Here is an 18,126-nt window from a genome sequence, read left to right on the forward strand (position 1 = left end):
CTCAACACACACACACGCCTAGCACAAAGTGAATAGAGAAGAAAAGCAGAACGACCGAAGGAAAAAAAAGACGGGGGCGGGGTTCAGGTTGAGCCCTCACACATCTATTGACATACCCCTTAAACTATAAAAAAATGAATATAAAAAAGACCCAGAAGAACAAAAACCAACAATCGCAACAAAATCAAAAGATAAACACTCAATCATTCACATACACACATTAAACAGAAAATGACAAAAGAAGAACGAAACAAAAATAAAAGAAATTTTTTTTGGGGGGAATGCAGATCAAACCCTCACATACATGTTCATGCACAAAGGAAAAACTATTTTAAAAATAGATGAACTAAGAAGCAGACAGTCAAAAAAATTTTTTTAAATTAAAAAATAATTGAAAATTTAAAAACCAACCAAACAAAAACCCCTGCCCTCTTGTGGCAGACTCTGTAATTGTTCTCTAATCAGGTGCCTCCTGCAAAGCCACCTCTTTCACTCTCTCCTCAGGGAATGAAGCAGGGAAGGAGGAGGGACAGTGGAGGTGGGTGGGGCTGTAGGCTTCCCTTCTCACTCTGTATCGTCAGGGAGATCTCTTGTGGGGAGGTACGGAACTGTCTCTTCCCCAGGTATGTACTCTCACTGGGTTGTGCAGCCAGGCCTATCCTGGACTGGAGCTCTCCTATTGCAGTTGACATCCAGGCTCCGCCTGGGTTTGTCCCTCTCAGTCATGGCCCAGTTGTGTGGGTCTGACATTCAGAGGATTGCTGGGCAGGAGGGGGTTTGAGTCAACCCTGGACTCACCATTGATCTGTTTGGAGCACTTCCTCGTCCTTTTCTGGCCACATCCTTTGTCCTACAGTTGGGTCAGGGTAGAGGATGGGGCACCTGGAACTCAGCACTAATCAGGTCCCTCTGAAGTTTGTGCTCTCAGGATATTCCCTTTGGGCCATGATCAAGCCCTGAGTAGTTGATCCCCAATCACAGAGATCAGATAGGTTGGTCTGTGGTGAGCAAGTTCAAGCACTTTCCTGCCCTATCTTCAATATGGTGATGGGGTGCCTCTCCTGTCCTCTTCCATGGGAACTTGCCTCTGAACTCTGTCCACAGCCCCTTCCAGCGCCCTGCCAGGGGCTGAAATGATGAGGCAAAGCCCTGAACAGTCTCCTGCTTCAACGGTGTGGGAGCACCTAGGGCAATACTGCCTCCCCTCCACTTTTCAAAATGAAAACATCTGTCCTTTTTGAAAAACATTGGTTAGGGTGCAACATCCATCTCTGTGTATTCCTCGACTGTTAAAAACAAACAAACAAACAAACAAAAACAAAAAAACATTGGTGCTCCGCTTCTGTGACCAGGGAAGAGCCAGGGACAAAGTAGAGAAGCTGCAGCACCTGCTGTTGCACCAGGGGCCTGGCCACCTGCTCACAAGCCCCACTTAGACAGTCTCTCCCATCGTTTTCTTGCCAGGGAGGGTTTGTTGATTAAAAAAGAAAAGAAAAGAAAGAGAAAATGGCACTCGGCTTCTGTGTCCTGGGAATCGCTAGGGTCCAAGCCCAGATATTGTGGCACCAGCCACTGCACAGGAGATCCCTGACTGCTAGCTCCCTAGCACTTACTCAGTCAGCCACTCACACGCCCTCTCGCTCACCAGGACATACACAATCTTTTCCATACACCTACTCACACGGGGACTAGCATAGTCCCACTGGCTTGGCCGCCATCTTCTACATTACTCTCCAACAGATTTTTTTTTAAATAAAATACACCCAGATTGAAAATCCCTCTTCTAAATGTTTGTCTTTAATCCTAGGAAATTTTGAAAGTATAGTGAAACACAGACCTTTTAAATAAATATAGCCCCATTTGAATTATGTCATAGACTTTATACAGTTGTACCTTGAGAACTATGTTTTCTAAATGGTTTATTGCCAGCTTTACTGGATATTTCAGCTAATAATTTTCAGTAACTGAAGTATCAAATTTCACTGATTTATTTCTGCTCAGTCACTATGTAAAAACATGTTTACTTTGGGTATCGACTATAATAGATGTTAAATTAGGGCAACAGAATGTATATGTGGAGCAATTTTAAATAAAAATATATTTGGTTTCTCATACCTTACTATATTCAAAAGTTAAGAAATGTCGTTAGTTTTTAATACATTCTTGTATGAGTAGAAAACATGTTTTTTTAATAAACCATTCTTTTGATGTATGATGAGTATATAGGAAGTATTTAAATTTTTATTAACTTCTTTTTCTTTTATTTATTGATCTAGACGTGCTTAAAATAACTTATAATTGCAGAGTTTGGCTTCCTTGTGAATAACAATGATTGAAGCTATTGCATTAGGCAGCTAACTGTGTTGTGAAATTGAGATACTAATTATCTGTGTAGTATTGACGAATTTAGGAGCAAAAGTAAAGGTATGATATATTTCAAAACATTGCCTTAGTGCATCATAACTACAGAGGTTTACAAAGGTACAAAATACCATCTGGTAAATTCTTTTCCCAATATTATTTCAGAAATCATCTTTTTATTATATCTAAATTTACTATGCTTAATACAACCTTAGAAGATATCTAGTAAGCCATACTAAATTACTTATTTTCTAAGTGAATTCACTCTCCTGATATCAACAGTAAACAACACTTTCCCTGGGTCAAAGTTTATTTCAAAATAGAAATAGGTTGACATCATTGCCAAATATTTCTTAAAATGCTCATACAGCGATGAATATTTTGAAAGCCTGCAAAACTATTATGTCTATAAAATTTAATTGTTATTGAATTTTATAAGTTCACAGCCCAAAAACAAATTTTAGCAGAGCATGAGTTTAAGTGATTTTAGTCTAAGAATAACATTTACTAACTTTTAGTTTATAACATTTGAATTGTGTATGTGTATGCATATATATGCTCACATAAAATTGAATTGTATAGTACAGGTATATGGTACAAGTTATAGGGACCTGTCCCTCAATTAGGTTTTCAAAATCTAAAAATATTGCCAATCCTCTTGTAAATGTAATATATGAGTATTTCCATTAGACAATTACCTTTAGATTTTTATTACATTTTACACATCTTTTTCATATTGAACTTTATTGTACCACATGTAGGATTTGACCATTACCATATTATAGGACTCTCTTTTTTAAATGTAGGGTTTCTGTTTTTGAGTAACATTTTTTTCTGAGAAAGAAAGATTTTTTAATTCCTTATTCCCCAAAACCATAGATGCCTTCTGTAACATAACCACTGTTTGGAACAATACATTTGATGATTGTTGAAGTATTTAAAGAACAATCTGATTAATTAAAATTTTAATAAGTGACTTTTTACTAATCTTTCACACACAATTTTAATTTCAAACTTTTTAGAAGTTATGCTTAATATATTTAATGAAAGCAGTTTTAAAAAACTTAATCCTACTTAAACACCTTCATCTACAAAGTATTACTGTCAACTTTTACAACAAAATACCTATGTGTAGGCTACTGAAAGAGCATAAAAAATGAATAAAATGATCCCTTATAGACCTTAATAATCTAGAAAGATGAACACATTCTTTTTAGACATTAAGTTTCCTAAGAATGAGCATCATGTCTTTCTTATTTACTATTATGTCCCTAGAATGTAGCACAGTGCCTGACACATAGTAGGTGCTCAGGGCTTCTTATAGTCAGTGAATGGGTGAAGAAATGAGTGAGCAAACAAACATCCCTTAGAATAATGTCCCTTAATTTTCTCTGTTCCCAACTCTGAATGAATGTTGATTGTGATTATATGATTGAATTATTTTGCTGGTTGATTTAAAATAACAAAATATCCTACAAGCCAACTGTTGTTTATCCTACTATCTTCTATATAGAGCTCCTTTATATTAGAAAAAATTTTGGTTTTAAAAAAACATATTTTCAGATGGCATGACCCCTTACCATTTCTACATGTGATTTTTAGAATTGCCTTACATATTTTTTTTTTCCCCCACAAAGGATCATGTTTTACTTTGTATAAATTTCAGAAAGTCAATCTTTGTAGAAGGTCAGATGGGGTAAACATTATTTAATTCCTTATTTTACATTTGGAATTTTTAAATGCAGGAGAATCATATAATGAAGAAAAAGAGAACGTTTTTCATGTATTCGGGGAAGAGCAAAAATTAGATTATTTGTGAATAACAGCTTTCAGTTCACTTATATAAGGCTTCATGAATTTGTTTTGAAACAGTTGTTCTTCCTAAGTTTTTTCATTGATTTTGTTGCCCTTGCCTTGTATAAGTATGGCACTTGTTTGGATGTGTAGGATAGCCTGCATAGTCAAAATTTTCATATCTAATAATGGGTGTTATATAAACTGGCTGAGGATTCTTTTGGACATTCGTTTTTACCCTGGCAGTCAGATAATTAGGAACTTGGAGAGTAGATTTCTGATTAATCAGAGAATGTCTTTAAAAATCTTGATATTAAAGAAACAAACAGTAGCAATCTCCTTATGAGTACACCTTTATATATTTTAATAGTAAGATGGACAAGTTAGGCCCTCCACTTCGAACTGGAAGACATGTGCAAAGGTTGTATGGCAGTGATACAGTATCAGACAGTGCCATCACAAGACATGAGTTATTACCCATTTACAAGTAAGTATTTGTAACTCAGTTTGGTTAATATTTTTCAGATATTTCCTTAAAGACTTTATATAATAGAATACTATAGCTTTTACTTTCCTATACTTACGAAAAAATGTTAGTTGAATCACTTTTAGGCTAAAGTAATCTTCTAATATTTAAACCATTACTAAATAATTGTCTAATATTTAAAACATTTTGATTTTTGGTAAATATTTCTATTGTCAAAAAACTGATTTTACATATTATTCCATTGAATATTAATTTTAGAGGGTTTAAATTGCAGTCACATTTAAAAATTGTTTTTTATGAAATTATTTTGGGGAGTAGTTAGAAGGTTTTTATTAGTTTTAAAAAGTAGAGTTTGAGAAAAATTATGTCATATATGGTATATAATATTGCTAGATTATCTTTTAGTTAAACAAGTGATGAATTTTTATAAAAAGCAGGAAAAAAATCTTAAAAAACATTTAATCTAGGGATCCTTATTAGTCTTTTTGTTAGATGGTTTGTAAGTTCCACATAAAGCAGGGAAAGAATGTGATGACACTACCAGATACTCCTTTCTATTTACCGTTTTGGGCCTCATTTGTAGCCCTCATTTTAAATGATGAAATTATGAACTAAAAATTAATTTACTTATTTAAAGTTGAAAAGATATTATTAAACCCAATTAACTTAGATAACTTTTAAAACAACACCTGCTACAATGGTCTACTTACTATATGGTAGACCATATAGTAATAGTAAATAACTAGATAAACAGTAAAATAAAGAAGAGAGAAGTCTTTAAGGTATTTGCAGCAGCCATCCTAGGAGAGTTTGTGCTCTGAGCCATTTTTTACTACTGCTACTTGCTGTCTGAAACAGATCTCAAAGAAATAGTGACTAGCAGTAAGATAAAGTGAAGTTCCAAATTAAACCTTCTTTAATTATTTGTTGGAGCTGCAGGCAGATTCTTGATATAGAATAGAAATAACACTTTTCAGATTCTGGCCTGGAAGAAAATTGTGTTGCCCATGTGAGTTTGGGTTAACATGTTTTAAGTACTGAGTCAAACCAGACCGTTCTTCCCATTCTCATAAGAATGATTCTTGATACTCAGATTCTACCCCTTGGACAATGTTATACTGAAAATAAATAATAGGTATTTGATAATGGCAGCTATTAATTATGATAATCTCTTATATTTTCATCTAAATATACATATCTTCAATATCTTAAATTATTGGTATGGTGAAATTATGTGTATATATGTATGGGTGTATTTGTATTATCTGTATAAGATTTCCAGTAATACCATTCTAGAGTCAAAAAAAAAAGTCTTCCTATTCAAATACCATTCTTTGTCAATAACCTTTTTTTGAGATTGATTTACTAGAAAGGCACGATAGTTCTAGAACATATCCGTAGGGTCTGTACAAAAGTAGAGAAAACTTCATGGATGGACTTGGAGTGACCATTTGAAGAAGTCCAGGGCATTCCATCCATGCACAAAGGTTATTTTTTGCCAGTTGAAGTTTAAAAATAATTTTTTTTTTTTTTTTGAGTTGGAGTCTCACTCTGTTGCCCAGACTGGAGTGTAGTGGCCGCTCCCGGCCACCGCATCCTCGACCTGCTGGGCTCCGGCGATCCTTCCACCTCAGCCTTCCAAGTAGCCGGAGTTACAGGCATGCACTACCATGCCCAGCTGATTTTTTGATTTATTGTAGAGATGAGGTCTCGCTGCCCAGGCGGGTCTCGAACCCACGAGCTCAGGCAATCCACTCACTTCAGCCTCCCAAAGGCACGGGATTACAGGCTGAGCCACCGAGCCTGGCTTTAAAAATAATTTAAAGAAGTAACTATTCAAAGCAATTACTCTTTAAATGACAGCATTGTATATTGAATACAAGATCTGTAATACAATCCACTTACATTCAAGTCCTGCTTTGGTCACATGATAGCTTTGCAATTTATGTAATCTCTTTGAACAGGCTTCAACTTTAAAATGGGAATAATATCTTCTGAGATTTGGGGGACATTAAATCAAGTGAAGTATACGTTTAGTACCTAGTGCCATATTTGTCATATGGTGGGTATTTGAAAAATAGTAGATGTTGTTATTACCATGTGTTTGGAAACAGCTATTTAAAATTTTGGGCTACTCTTCCTACTTTGTTGAATTAGTAGAGGAGGAAGAATTTCAGCCAAAGTTTAAGAACTTCTAATCTGGAGGTATTTTTAAAAAGTATTCTGCTTGTTCATGTAATGCAACATTGCTTACCTGTGAAATGAGAAGATTTGACTAAATCTTTCTGGGGTGAAAGGTGAACTATACTTTACTTAACAGCTAAACTCTAGCTTTGCAACATATTAGCCGTGTCACTTTGGGTAACCTCTTAAGAGCTCTTTTACCTCAGTTGCCTCATTTGTAAAATGGAGTTATTAATCCTACTCATTTCTTGGAATTATTGAGATTAAATAAGTTTGTGTGCAAAATAATTATAAATGTATTTGGCATGTAGTAAGCAGTATTATATAAATGTTAACTTGTAGTATTAGCAATAGCAATAGTAATAGTATTATCATTGTCAACTATCTAAATATTTATATAAATTGCAATTTATATCTGATAACCTTTCTGTAAGATAAGTGATCATTTTATAAATGAGGAAATTCAGACTCACTGTCACAAAGCTGTTCAGCAGCACTGGCATTTGGATCTAGATTCATTTGAATCCCAAAGTGTGTATACTTATAGTGTTATATCATCATTTAGCTTTCTTTTTTTTTTTTGAGTTGGAGTCTCACTCTGTTGCCCAGACTGGAGTGCAGTGGCACGCTCCTGGCCACCACAGCCTCAACCTGTTGGGCTCCAGCGATCCTTCTGCCTTAGCTTTCTAAATAGCTCTGGAACTATAGGCGCATGCTACCATGCTTGGCTAATTTTTGATTTATTGTAGAAACGAGGTTAGCATTCTAAGTTTTCTTTGATCACTGTAGTTTCAAGATGGAGATTCAGGGATGATCCAATCAAAGGTCCCCCCTGATTCAAGATAGCTCTGATGTGCAGTTAATAAAATGAAATCTTTAAAAGGAAATTACATTAGCCCATTTATTTTAGTTGCTTTTTCCAGGAACTTTTATAAATTGAATATTATCCTATAAAGTGACTAATGTTTCTTTTTTTAGCCACATGTCATATTCTTAGAATAATAAGCATATATGTTATGTTTTGTTTTGTTTTACTTTTTTTTTTTTTAAGTTTTCAAGGAAAGCTTATTTTGAAAGTAAATAAGAGAGAGAAAGACAATTCACCTCTCCAAAGTAGTGGGGGAGGCTAAAGCTCTGTTTTGCTTTTTTTTTAGAGTTACCCATAAGCAGCATTTAACATAACATGTCTATGTTTTGGGGGAAATACAAGTTTATACTATAAATTTATACTTTTAAAAAAAAACTTGAAGCTTTTCAGAATGTTTAATTGTATGTTAAATATGTATGTCTGCATACATACATATTTTAATTGATTTTATGTATTATCAGGATAGTGATGGTAAATGCAAAATTATTTGGTTTATTGTTGGTATTAACTACTGTTTGTTTTCAGATTTAAAATAATTATTTGGACTTTAACCTTTTGAACTTCTCTGCAGCTTCTAATTATTTTTCTAATTATGTAAGTAGACAATTGGAGAAAGACTTATTATTCAATACTTTTTTGGATTTCATCTCTTATAGAGCTAACATCAAACCTCGAAATTCCACACCACCTAGTTTGGCAAAAAATCCTGCCTCAGGTGTGCTTACAAACAAAAGAAAAACATATACCGAAAGCTACATAGCCAGGTATGTTTAACTCTACTATTCTAATAACTAAAATAAAAATGAGTTTATGATAATTTTTCAAAGATCATACACAAAAATAAGTAACAAGAAATTGATAGAAAACCTGATTTTTTAATTTTAATCTGACTTTTAAGTTTTACACTGAAAAAGCTGGTTTGGGCATAAATAATATTTTCCATATCTTGTTATCATATTATGAAGTAAATGCTCAAAGAATTTATTCAGTTCTACTAGACTTGTTTGACCTTTTGGTGTATTCATTTTAACTTAGCAACATAGTTATTTTTACCACTACAAATAGAATAAAAGAACTTTTGAACCACTGCTATTATAATTTATAACAACATTTTAATATTTATCTTATCCTCTGAGATGTTTATTAACATACTTCTCTTTCTAGTCTGTTATGGTATTTACTTAACTTTGGCATTGCCTGCTTTTAAACATATAATGAACTCATCTCAATGATATTTATTTTATATATATAATATATATAATCTAAATATTTATAATAAAATATACATATATTTATTTTACACACACACACACACACACACACACACACACACACACACACACACACATACACACCCCAACACCAACACCCCCCAACTTACTCTAGAAAGTTTTAAGGAAAGTTATATGAATACATACAACTTGAGAAGCAAAGACAATGAGATCTTATAAGCAGCGAGAGAAAAAAGGACATCACTTATCTACAGGATTATCCACTTAGACTTACTTACAACACTTGGTGACAAAAGACAATGAAATAAGCACTTTGAGAGTACTGAGGGAAAATAAATGTCTTGGATCGTATACCAAACTTTAGTGTGTACCAGAATTACCTGGAGAGGTAATTACAACACAGAGTTTTGGTCCCAACCCAAGATTTCCGATCAGTAGATCCGGGTGGGGCACAACATTTTGCTTTAATGATAAATTCTCAAATGATGCTGATGCTACCAGATTGAGAACATCATTTTGTGAATTACTGAGCTAAACTATCATTTTACTAATGAGTAAAATAAAGCTGTTTTCAGATTTTAAAATATTGAGAAATTTTATGATCTGTAGACCCTCATAAAGAAACATCCAAAAGCTGTTTCTTAGGAAAGTAGAAAATTACCAAAAGAGGAAGAATTTTATAAGGAAGAATGGTGAGCAAATAAATTGGAAATTATTTAAATAAAACTAATACTGAGTATATAAAATAATAAAGATAAAACACAATGAAATAAAAAGATAATAATAAAGAACACAAATTCCCATTCTCACTCATAAGCAGAACTTGAACAATTATTGTAATACCATAACAAAGGGATTGACAGTAGTGGGAAACTGCCAGGAGGGGTGGGGCATACCTCATCAACAAAGGTACCTGCATAATGAACATTTGTATACCTAACCCTGAATTGTACCCCACGTCTTTCAAACAAAAGATTTAAAAAAGAAAAAAAACTGATTTAAAATAAACTAGAAAACTAAACAAACATATAATTAACTCCCCCTATCTCCTCACACCACATGCAAGCAAACTAGTCTCATGATGGTTTTACATGGTAAGTTTTGCCAAACTTTTCCAGGGGAGGGGGCTGAGAAATAATGTTTCTCAATTTCTTTTAAAAGATTAGTCAAACTTTAATACACAGGCTAATAAGAGAAAGTAAAATTATAATGAATCTTATGTATGAACTTGAAGATACATGACGAGAATCTCTAAGAATTATAGCAAACGCAGTTCATAAACTTAGCAATTCTGACATTTTAGATTTATCCAAGAAAGCAAGTTTCATTTAACATTAGGGAGTCTATTAACAAAATTCATCATGTTAAAATATTAAAGGATTACAAATATAGGTCATTTCAATAGATATAGAAAAAGCATTCAATAAGATTTATCATTTATTCTTCATAAAAACAAAAGCTCTTAGAAAATTAAAATAAAAGGGAATGTCATTAAACTGACAAAATTTATTTCTTAAAGCCCTGCATTAGTATTATTATTTAATGATGGCATATAGCAAATATTTTCTGTAAAAGCACAGATAACAAAAACATCAGTTATAATCATTTCTATTTTATGAGGATTTAGCAAATGTTATAAGGCAAAAAAGATTACAGATTTATAAGATTTGGAAATCAAGGCAAAACATTATTTACAGATAATATGAATATATATGTGTATATATTTGTGTATATATAAATAAATCTCTCCAAAAGACAGATTATTGAGTATATAGTAATCTTAGTAAATGGACATGAGATCAATTTGCCAAAAGTTATTGCAGTCTGTTTCTCTTAAAGTACAGTTTTTAGAAAGATCCACATAAACACATGTAAATTTAAGGTACATCGGAACTAGTTCCAAGCCAAGCAAGAACTTTAAATTTGATGGAAAAATTACAAAACTTCAAAAACATTAAAAAAATTAGAGTTCCAAGCATACTTCATTTTATTGTTCTTTGCTTTATTCTGCTTTGTACATATTATGGTTTTTAAAAGTTAATGTTTATGGCAACTCTGTCAAGTCTCTTAGTGCCATTTTTCAACAGCATGTGATTACTTCATGTCTCTGTATCACATTTTGCTAATGTATTCAATATTCCAGACTTTAAAATTATTGTATCTGTTATTGTAATCTGTGATCAGTTGGCATGAGATTCTCATAAAGACTGCACACTCTAGGTCCCTCACATGCACAGTTCACAATAGGGGTCACACTCCTATGAGAATCTAATGCTGCTGCTGATCTGACGGAAGATAAGTTCTGCTTGCCCACCGCTCACCTCCTGCTTAGCGGCCCGGTTCCTAATAGGCCATGGACCAGTACCAGTCCACGACCTGGGAGTTGAGGCCCCCTTCTCTAATCGATCTGGGCAAGGTAAATTATAAACATTCTGGAAAGGTTTTACCGCTGGATGCCATTAAGAACATTTGTGATTAATGGGAGGAGGTCAAAAACTCAACATGAATAGGAGTTTGGAAGAAGTTGATTCCAGCCAAAATCATGGAACTTTGAGGACTTTAAACCTTCAGTGGGGGAAGTAACTGCAGATGTGGTGGAAATAGCAAAAGAACTTGAATTAAAAGTGAATCTTGAAGATGTGACTAAATTGCTGCAATCTCATGATCAAACATGAATGGATAGGGAGTTGATTTCTATGGATGACCAAAGTGTTTTCCTGAGGTGAATTTGCTTGCGGTGAAGATGCATGAACATTGTTGATTGAAATGATAACAAAGGATTTAGAATATTCCATAAACTTAGTTGTTAAAGAGAAGCAGGTTTTGAGAGGATTGACTTGAATTTTGTAAGAAGTTCTACTGTGGGTAAAATGCTATCAAACCATATCCTGTGCTACAGAGTAATCTTTCATGAAAGGAAGAGTACGTTGCTTTGTCGTCTTATTTTAAGAAATTGCCACAGTCACCCCAACCTTCATCAACCATCACCCTGATCAGTCAGCAGCCATCAACATCAAGACAAGACCTCTACCAGCAAAAAGATTATGACTTGCTGAAGGCTCAGATGATTGTTATCATTTTTTAATGATAAGGTATTTTTAAATTAAGGTATTTACATTTTAGATAATGCTATCTCACCCTGAATAGACTGCAGCAGGTATCCCCCACCCCTGGTAAACAGACCAATCTGTGGAGGAGGAGTTGAGCAGTGGGTGAGGGAGCAAAGCTTCATTGGTCTGTACTTATGGCCACTCCCCATCATTCTCATTACTGCCTGAGTTCCATCTGCTGTTAGATCAGCAGTGGTATTAGATTCTCATAGGAGTGTAAACCCTGTTGAGAACTGCGCATGTCAAGGATCTAGGTTGCATGCTCCTTATGAGAATCTAATGCCTGATGATCTGGGACGGAGCTGAGGTGGTGATGCTAGTGCTGGAGAGAGGCTGCAAATACAGATTAACATTAGCAGTGAGATTTGACTGCACATTCCCACCCCGCCATGGTCCATGGAAAAATTTCCTTCAGTGAAACCAGTCCCTGATGCCAAAAAAAAAAAAAAGGGAATTGCTGGACAACAGTATAGTGTAAACACAACTTTTTTTGAGTCAGAATCTCACTCTGTTGCCCAGACTGGAGTGCAGTAGCACACTTACGGTGACTGCAGCCTCAACCTGCTGGACTCAGGTTATCCTTCTGCCTCAGCCTTCCAAGTAGCTGGAACTACAGGCCTGTAGAGAAGAGATCTCACCAAGTTGCCCAGGCTGGTCTCAAACCCCTGAACTCAGACAATCCTATTACCTCCATATCCCAAAGTCCTGGTATACACAAGTGAGCCATCATGCCCAGCAACAACTTATTTAAATGAACTGGGTAACCAAAAAAGTTCATAAAACTTGCTTTATTGATATATTCGCGTTATAGCAGTAATCTGGAATCAAACAAGCAGTATCTCCAAGGTATGCCTATATATACCTTATTCTTAAAATAGAAAATGTAATATTATGAAGCTGTTAGGTAAAGCCATCTATTCTCTCAGAAATTACTATATAAATTCAGTGAATTTTTTCAAACAAAATTCATGAATCTTCACAAGTTGTTTTTAAAATATGTTTGAAAAACAAAAGCCTAATATTAGCCAGGACAAATTAAACAGAATAATGTGAATGATGTATGAAGCTATGGTAATTAAGACAGTGTGGTATTGATTCAATGATAGACAGAAAAATAGATTCGAGTAGAGGGTTAGAAGAAGATTTCAGCCCCACAAAAGAACTTAGAAATATGCGACATTTCAGAGGTAGCAAGGCAGCTTTGGGAAATGGGTAGTGCTGGGACTATTGGACATGCATATGTGAAGAAAATCTTTCTATATCTCTTATGCAGTATTTAAAAAATCAGTAACATTTTAATTAAAGGTATAAATGTGGAAAGGAAAGCTGTCTGCATTTTAAGATAAAATATAAGAGTCTCATCTGTGGTAGGAAAGGATTTCTTATTGAACACAAACTGTATAACAAGATTGTATAACTGTATAACATTTGATTCCACTAAAATGAAAACCAGTGCTACAAAAGAATTCATGGATAAAGTGGTGAAATAGCACGACAACTTGTGTGAGGATACTTCTTCCTATGTACATAATCCAACAAATGATTGTGCAAGATTTGTGGGGAATTTCTACAAATATGGTTTTGAAAATGAACCCATTCAGTAGGAAATGACTTGGGTTTTGATGGGGATGGAATATAGGGAACAGGTAATTCACAGCAGAAAAAAATTCAAATGGAAAACATACACACAGACACACACACACACACACACACACACACACACACACACACACACACATATGAAAAGATATCCAGCCTCACAGGCAGTCAAAAACATGTGTATGAAATCCATGGTAGGCTACCACTTCACTCCCATCAGGTTAGCTATAATGAAAAACTCTTGACCAGTTAGAAAATGTAAGATATTGAGAAACTCATATGATTCTGGTGACAGTATAAACTTGCCATCTACTATGTAAAGAAATTTGTCAATATCGAATTAAGTTGAAGTTTTGGTATTTTGTTAAATATTTGTTAATGTTGGTATGAGTATTGATTTCCTTAAGTGTCCTTGCTACATTATTGAAATGGTCTTTTGAAATTATTTTTACATATTTCATTGACAATAAAGCTGACTTATTTTTCATGGCACTCTTCCTTGATTATATCAAGGGGTTATGTCTTCTAACTCATTAATGTCTTATTTGTTGTTTAAAGAGATTATGGTGATGCTATAATATTCTGCTCTTAATATTTAAGGAAGTATGTATGTTTCCTGATGCAGGAGATTGTAGCAGTTCTACAGCCTCTCTCTAGTGGAACTGAAAGGAGAGGAAAGGAAGTAGCATACAATGTGGACATTTTGCTTTATTTTCATCTCTGTGACTTTTAGATCCCTACTGACTTTTATTAGAAAGTTTAGTGATTTTTTTTTTCAACCTCTAAACTGCATGTATGAAGGAAGTACCGATATTGTGGCACACCTAGAATTCTTTACAACTACTGTGGAGAAAAAGTTGTCGTCCCCCCCCCAATAGTGTTAGGTTTATAATCCCAGCAATTGAGTTCCCTTTATGATTACTTTAAGTAAATATTGTGTTCCCGGAAAAATACTTCTAGGAGGGAATGTAAAGATGTTCTTACAGGGATCAAGTAGCTGTTCTTTCAATGAATTAATGTTTTATCAGTAGAACCTGAGTTTCTTCAATATCTAGCTTCCGTGATGAAACCCTTATAATTGCAAACATTTGGCTCCAAAGTGTTCTTACAGCTTCTATTTTACCTTTATTACTTTATTACTATGGTTTGTTAATAAAGCATACCCTGCCAGGGCATGCTTGTTAAGTATTTAATATAGCACAATAATTTAATATAGTTGAATAATTAAATTAAAATAAATAATAAAATAAATGCTGGAATTATCACCTCACAGTCCTTGTGACTAAAGAGAGGGATGTAGAAATTAAAGAGATTCATCTTTCCTCGAGACTGGGTTTCAGTTTTCTCTCTTTAGATGGTTTTACAGAAAGGAACATTGTACATTTTCATTCTGTTCCCAGTGTAGTAAATGCCTAGCACAATGAACAGATGGAAAATGTGGCTACATTTTGTCATGATAACTTCTCTTAAAAAGAACAAATATAATGCTAACAAAAATGTTTGGAATTAAAACATTTACTAACGGGGATTTCTTTTTTTAACATTTTGAACTACAGGAGTATTAAAAATGAGATTAAGCAGACTTTGTTATACTTATTTTGCCTATTTCTCAAGGGTTATGGGTTGAAAACCACTGATGTGAACTTGTCTTTCCATTCTTTCTGTACTTGTTTAGGCCAGATGGAGACTATTCATCTTCACTTAATGGTGGAAATATTAAAGGCATTGAAGGAAATTCATCTGGACACTTACCAAAATTCTGCCATGAGTGTGGGACTAAATACCCTGTAGAATGGGCCAAGTTCTGCTGTGAATGTGGCATTCGAAGAATGATTCTGTGAATAGAATTGCAAAAGAAAATGAGCCAAGTTCAGAGTTTTACGAGTATGGCTGCTTGGATGTCTAGAGCACTTCCTCTAGTTATTTTGTGCTTAAAATTTTCAAAATACTTTTTCCAGTAATTTTTGGAACATAATCTTTTCACTCTGTAATGTGTGTGTATATATGTGTACATATACTGTACATAATAAACACCTGATCCCCGATTGTGCCATTCAAGGAAATATTCACTTATCTGTCAGAAAATAATTTCAAGTGGAATAATTAATTTAGATAATACTTTCTGTTATTGGTAAAGCACATTAGGTGTACGTCTACAAATTCTCCTTCTCTAGTGCTTAATCCTTCAAGCTTTGAATAATCATACCTGCTAGCAAAAAATTGAATAAGCATTTACATTATCGGTGCCTCTCTTCAGATAGTATCATAGTAGGATGGATGCTGGGAGTTATGTAATTAAGGAAGTATGTGAGGTCACTTTCTTGTTGAGCTCTTCAATAACTTATTTTATCCTAAAAAATAGGAGAGGAAAAAAGGTTTTATAGTAACAATGTAATTTAAAAATCTTTACCTGTTCTATAAAAATGTAATTATGTGATTTCCTTTTCAGAAACACAACACTAAACATAGAAATGTATCTTACTCTATTTATAACAGAAAGATTTGTTTTACTTCTGTGTGTATTAGTTGAACATATATTTTTTTTTACTTCCACTTGTGTTTCCACATTTCATTTTATTCTTTCTTTTCCACACTGTCTGAAGAGTAGTTTTAATTTACTAATTCATTTGGTGCAATATTTGAAAATGTAATTATTTAGCATAAGATACACAAAGTGCACCACAAAATCTCACATGTTTTAAAAAATTAGATTTTATGTATCTGAATTTGGAAGAAATTATTGCAGTGCGTTTTAAAACAAATCATCTCACCTGTTAAATAATAGTTGTGGTAATTTAATCATTAGTGCAGAGCATGAAGATAAATATTTGAATTTTAGTTACTTGAAGTAGTTAGATGTAGTTTGAGTAGGTTAAGATAATATCTAATTTTCCTACTCATATTTTATTCTTTAATGTTTAATGTTGAAACAGCTTTCATGTTGCAATAAAAGCCACTGAAAATGTATTGTTTTAATACATAGTGGACTTATGTAATTAAACATACACAAAAATTTAATTTTTTTCTCTTTAGGCCAAAATACAACTCTTAATCATTATCTCATTCAGTGTAACATAGTATCTACTAGTAGAGATCTTTGTGGCTTGTGCAACCACATTTAGTAATTCCATAATAATTTCTGTCCAAACAAGCTTAAGAGAGCTTTTGTCTTATTATAAAGGTACGCAGAAATCTTAAGTGGCTTACATAGATTCTTTTTGTTTATGGTTTTGACCATCTGTAAGAATCAATGTAAATATTTGTGGCTTATAATTTTTCTGAAATTTTTTAACTTAGCTTCTTTTTTTCTTTTTTTTTTTTTTAATTTGTTTAGTTTGGGCAGGGAATATAAACTTGGTGGTAATAGGAATTGTCATTTTACTTATAGTTTCTTTCCTGATATTTTTATTAGCTTTGTCCCCCTAGTTATTTTTATTCAGTCATATTGGTCAAAACAAACACAAATAGTCTACCAACTAGAATAAGCTGTAACGAATTTAAAAAACTAGTGTACATATTATGTTTCCATTTCAATAACTTTCATTCTGTCCTAGTTGTAAATTCCATGAAGAACTTTAAACTAGATAAAACTTGTTTTATCTAGGAGTGAGGACTGTTTTCTTTTAGGTATTTTTTTAAGGCCACATAATTTTTTTTTCTGCTTACAGAACAGGTAAATACATGAGTTTAAATTAAATAATTGGCACATATTGAATTTTACAGTAGCAAATAAATGTTATAATGTACCACATGGAAATAAGTTGTTAATGAATCATCCAATTTCAGATCCCAGAGAAATATAGAAGATAAAATAGGTTTATGACTTATGAGACATGTTGTGACAATGTATTTAAGTGCATTTTTATACTACTTGTATATTTTATCCTCATATTGATTTGTTGTGCAATAGTTCAGTTTTAAAGAAATTTTCCTATGCATCATTTATTTTATTTTTATTTATTTTCACAAGAATTTGACAATGTGGTAGAATAACATGATTGTAAGCTTAAATTAAAAATGTAAAAATTCTTTATATATTCTGAAGGTTATTAGCTTGAAAAATAAGATTATTGTGGCTATTGTTTCTTGTACACTATGTGTTTTTTTAGTTACAAATTATGTCTTCATTTTTGCATCTATTCAATAAAGACATAAAGCATAAAAGAGCTAGTTGGTATTCACTGATGTCTTTAGCCATGCATAAATAGAAAGATAGGAACCTATTGAAATATAAACAAAATATTTGAAGAAAAATAAAGACTTTTTTTAAAAAATGAGAAAATTGCTTTTTATTGGCTGTAATTTAACGCAATCAGCTTTTTAAAAATTTATTACTATTTGATTAGATTGAATTGTTTTATGACTTGAGAGAATTATAAGCTTCTCATAAGCTTTCTAAGGCATTCTCTTCATAGCTAATAAAAGTTAGCAATTGAAAACATTAGTGCTGTCAAGGTTAATATGAAACGTGGATATTTCTAGTTAAGTACT

The 18,126-nt window shown here is 33.2% G+C and overlaps 1 protein-coding gene across 2 annotated transcripts in view; it reads left to right on the top strand.

Annotated features, from left to right (window-relative positions):
- The window catches only part of ZC2HC1A (zinc finger C2HC-type containing 1A), a 56,386-nt gene extending 38,585 nt beyond the window's left edge, over nucleotides 1–17,801 (top strand). For both annotated transcript variants that reach the window (XM_021719156.1, XM_008071283.1), the window contains exons 8-9: nucleotides 8,351–8,458; nucleotides 15,311–17,801. In XM_021719156.1, the coding sequence (XP_021574831.1) occupies nucleotides 8,351–8,458; nucleotides 15,311–15,476 (274 nt within the window). In that variant the 3' untranslated portion in view covers nucleotides 15,477–17,801. The remainder of the gene's footprint in view (nucleotides 1–8,350; nucleotides 8,459–15,310) is intronic.
- Nucleotides 17,802–18,126: the final 325 nt, after the last annotated feature.

The sequence above is a fragment of the Carlito syrichta genome, unplaced genomic scaffold, assembly GCF_000164805.1.
Source record: "Carlito syrichta isolate Samal-C Ts95f unplaced genomic scaffold, Tarsius_syrichta-2.0.1 Scaffold314280, whole genome shotgun sequence".
In the NCBI taxonomy this organism is placed as follows: Eukaryota; Metazoa; Chordata; class Mammalia; order Primates; family Tarsiidae; genus Carlito; species Carlito syrichta.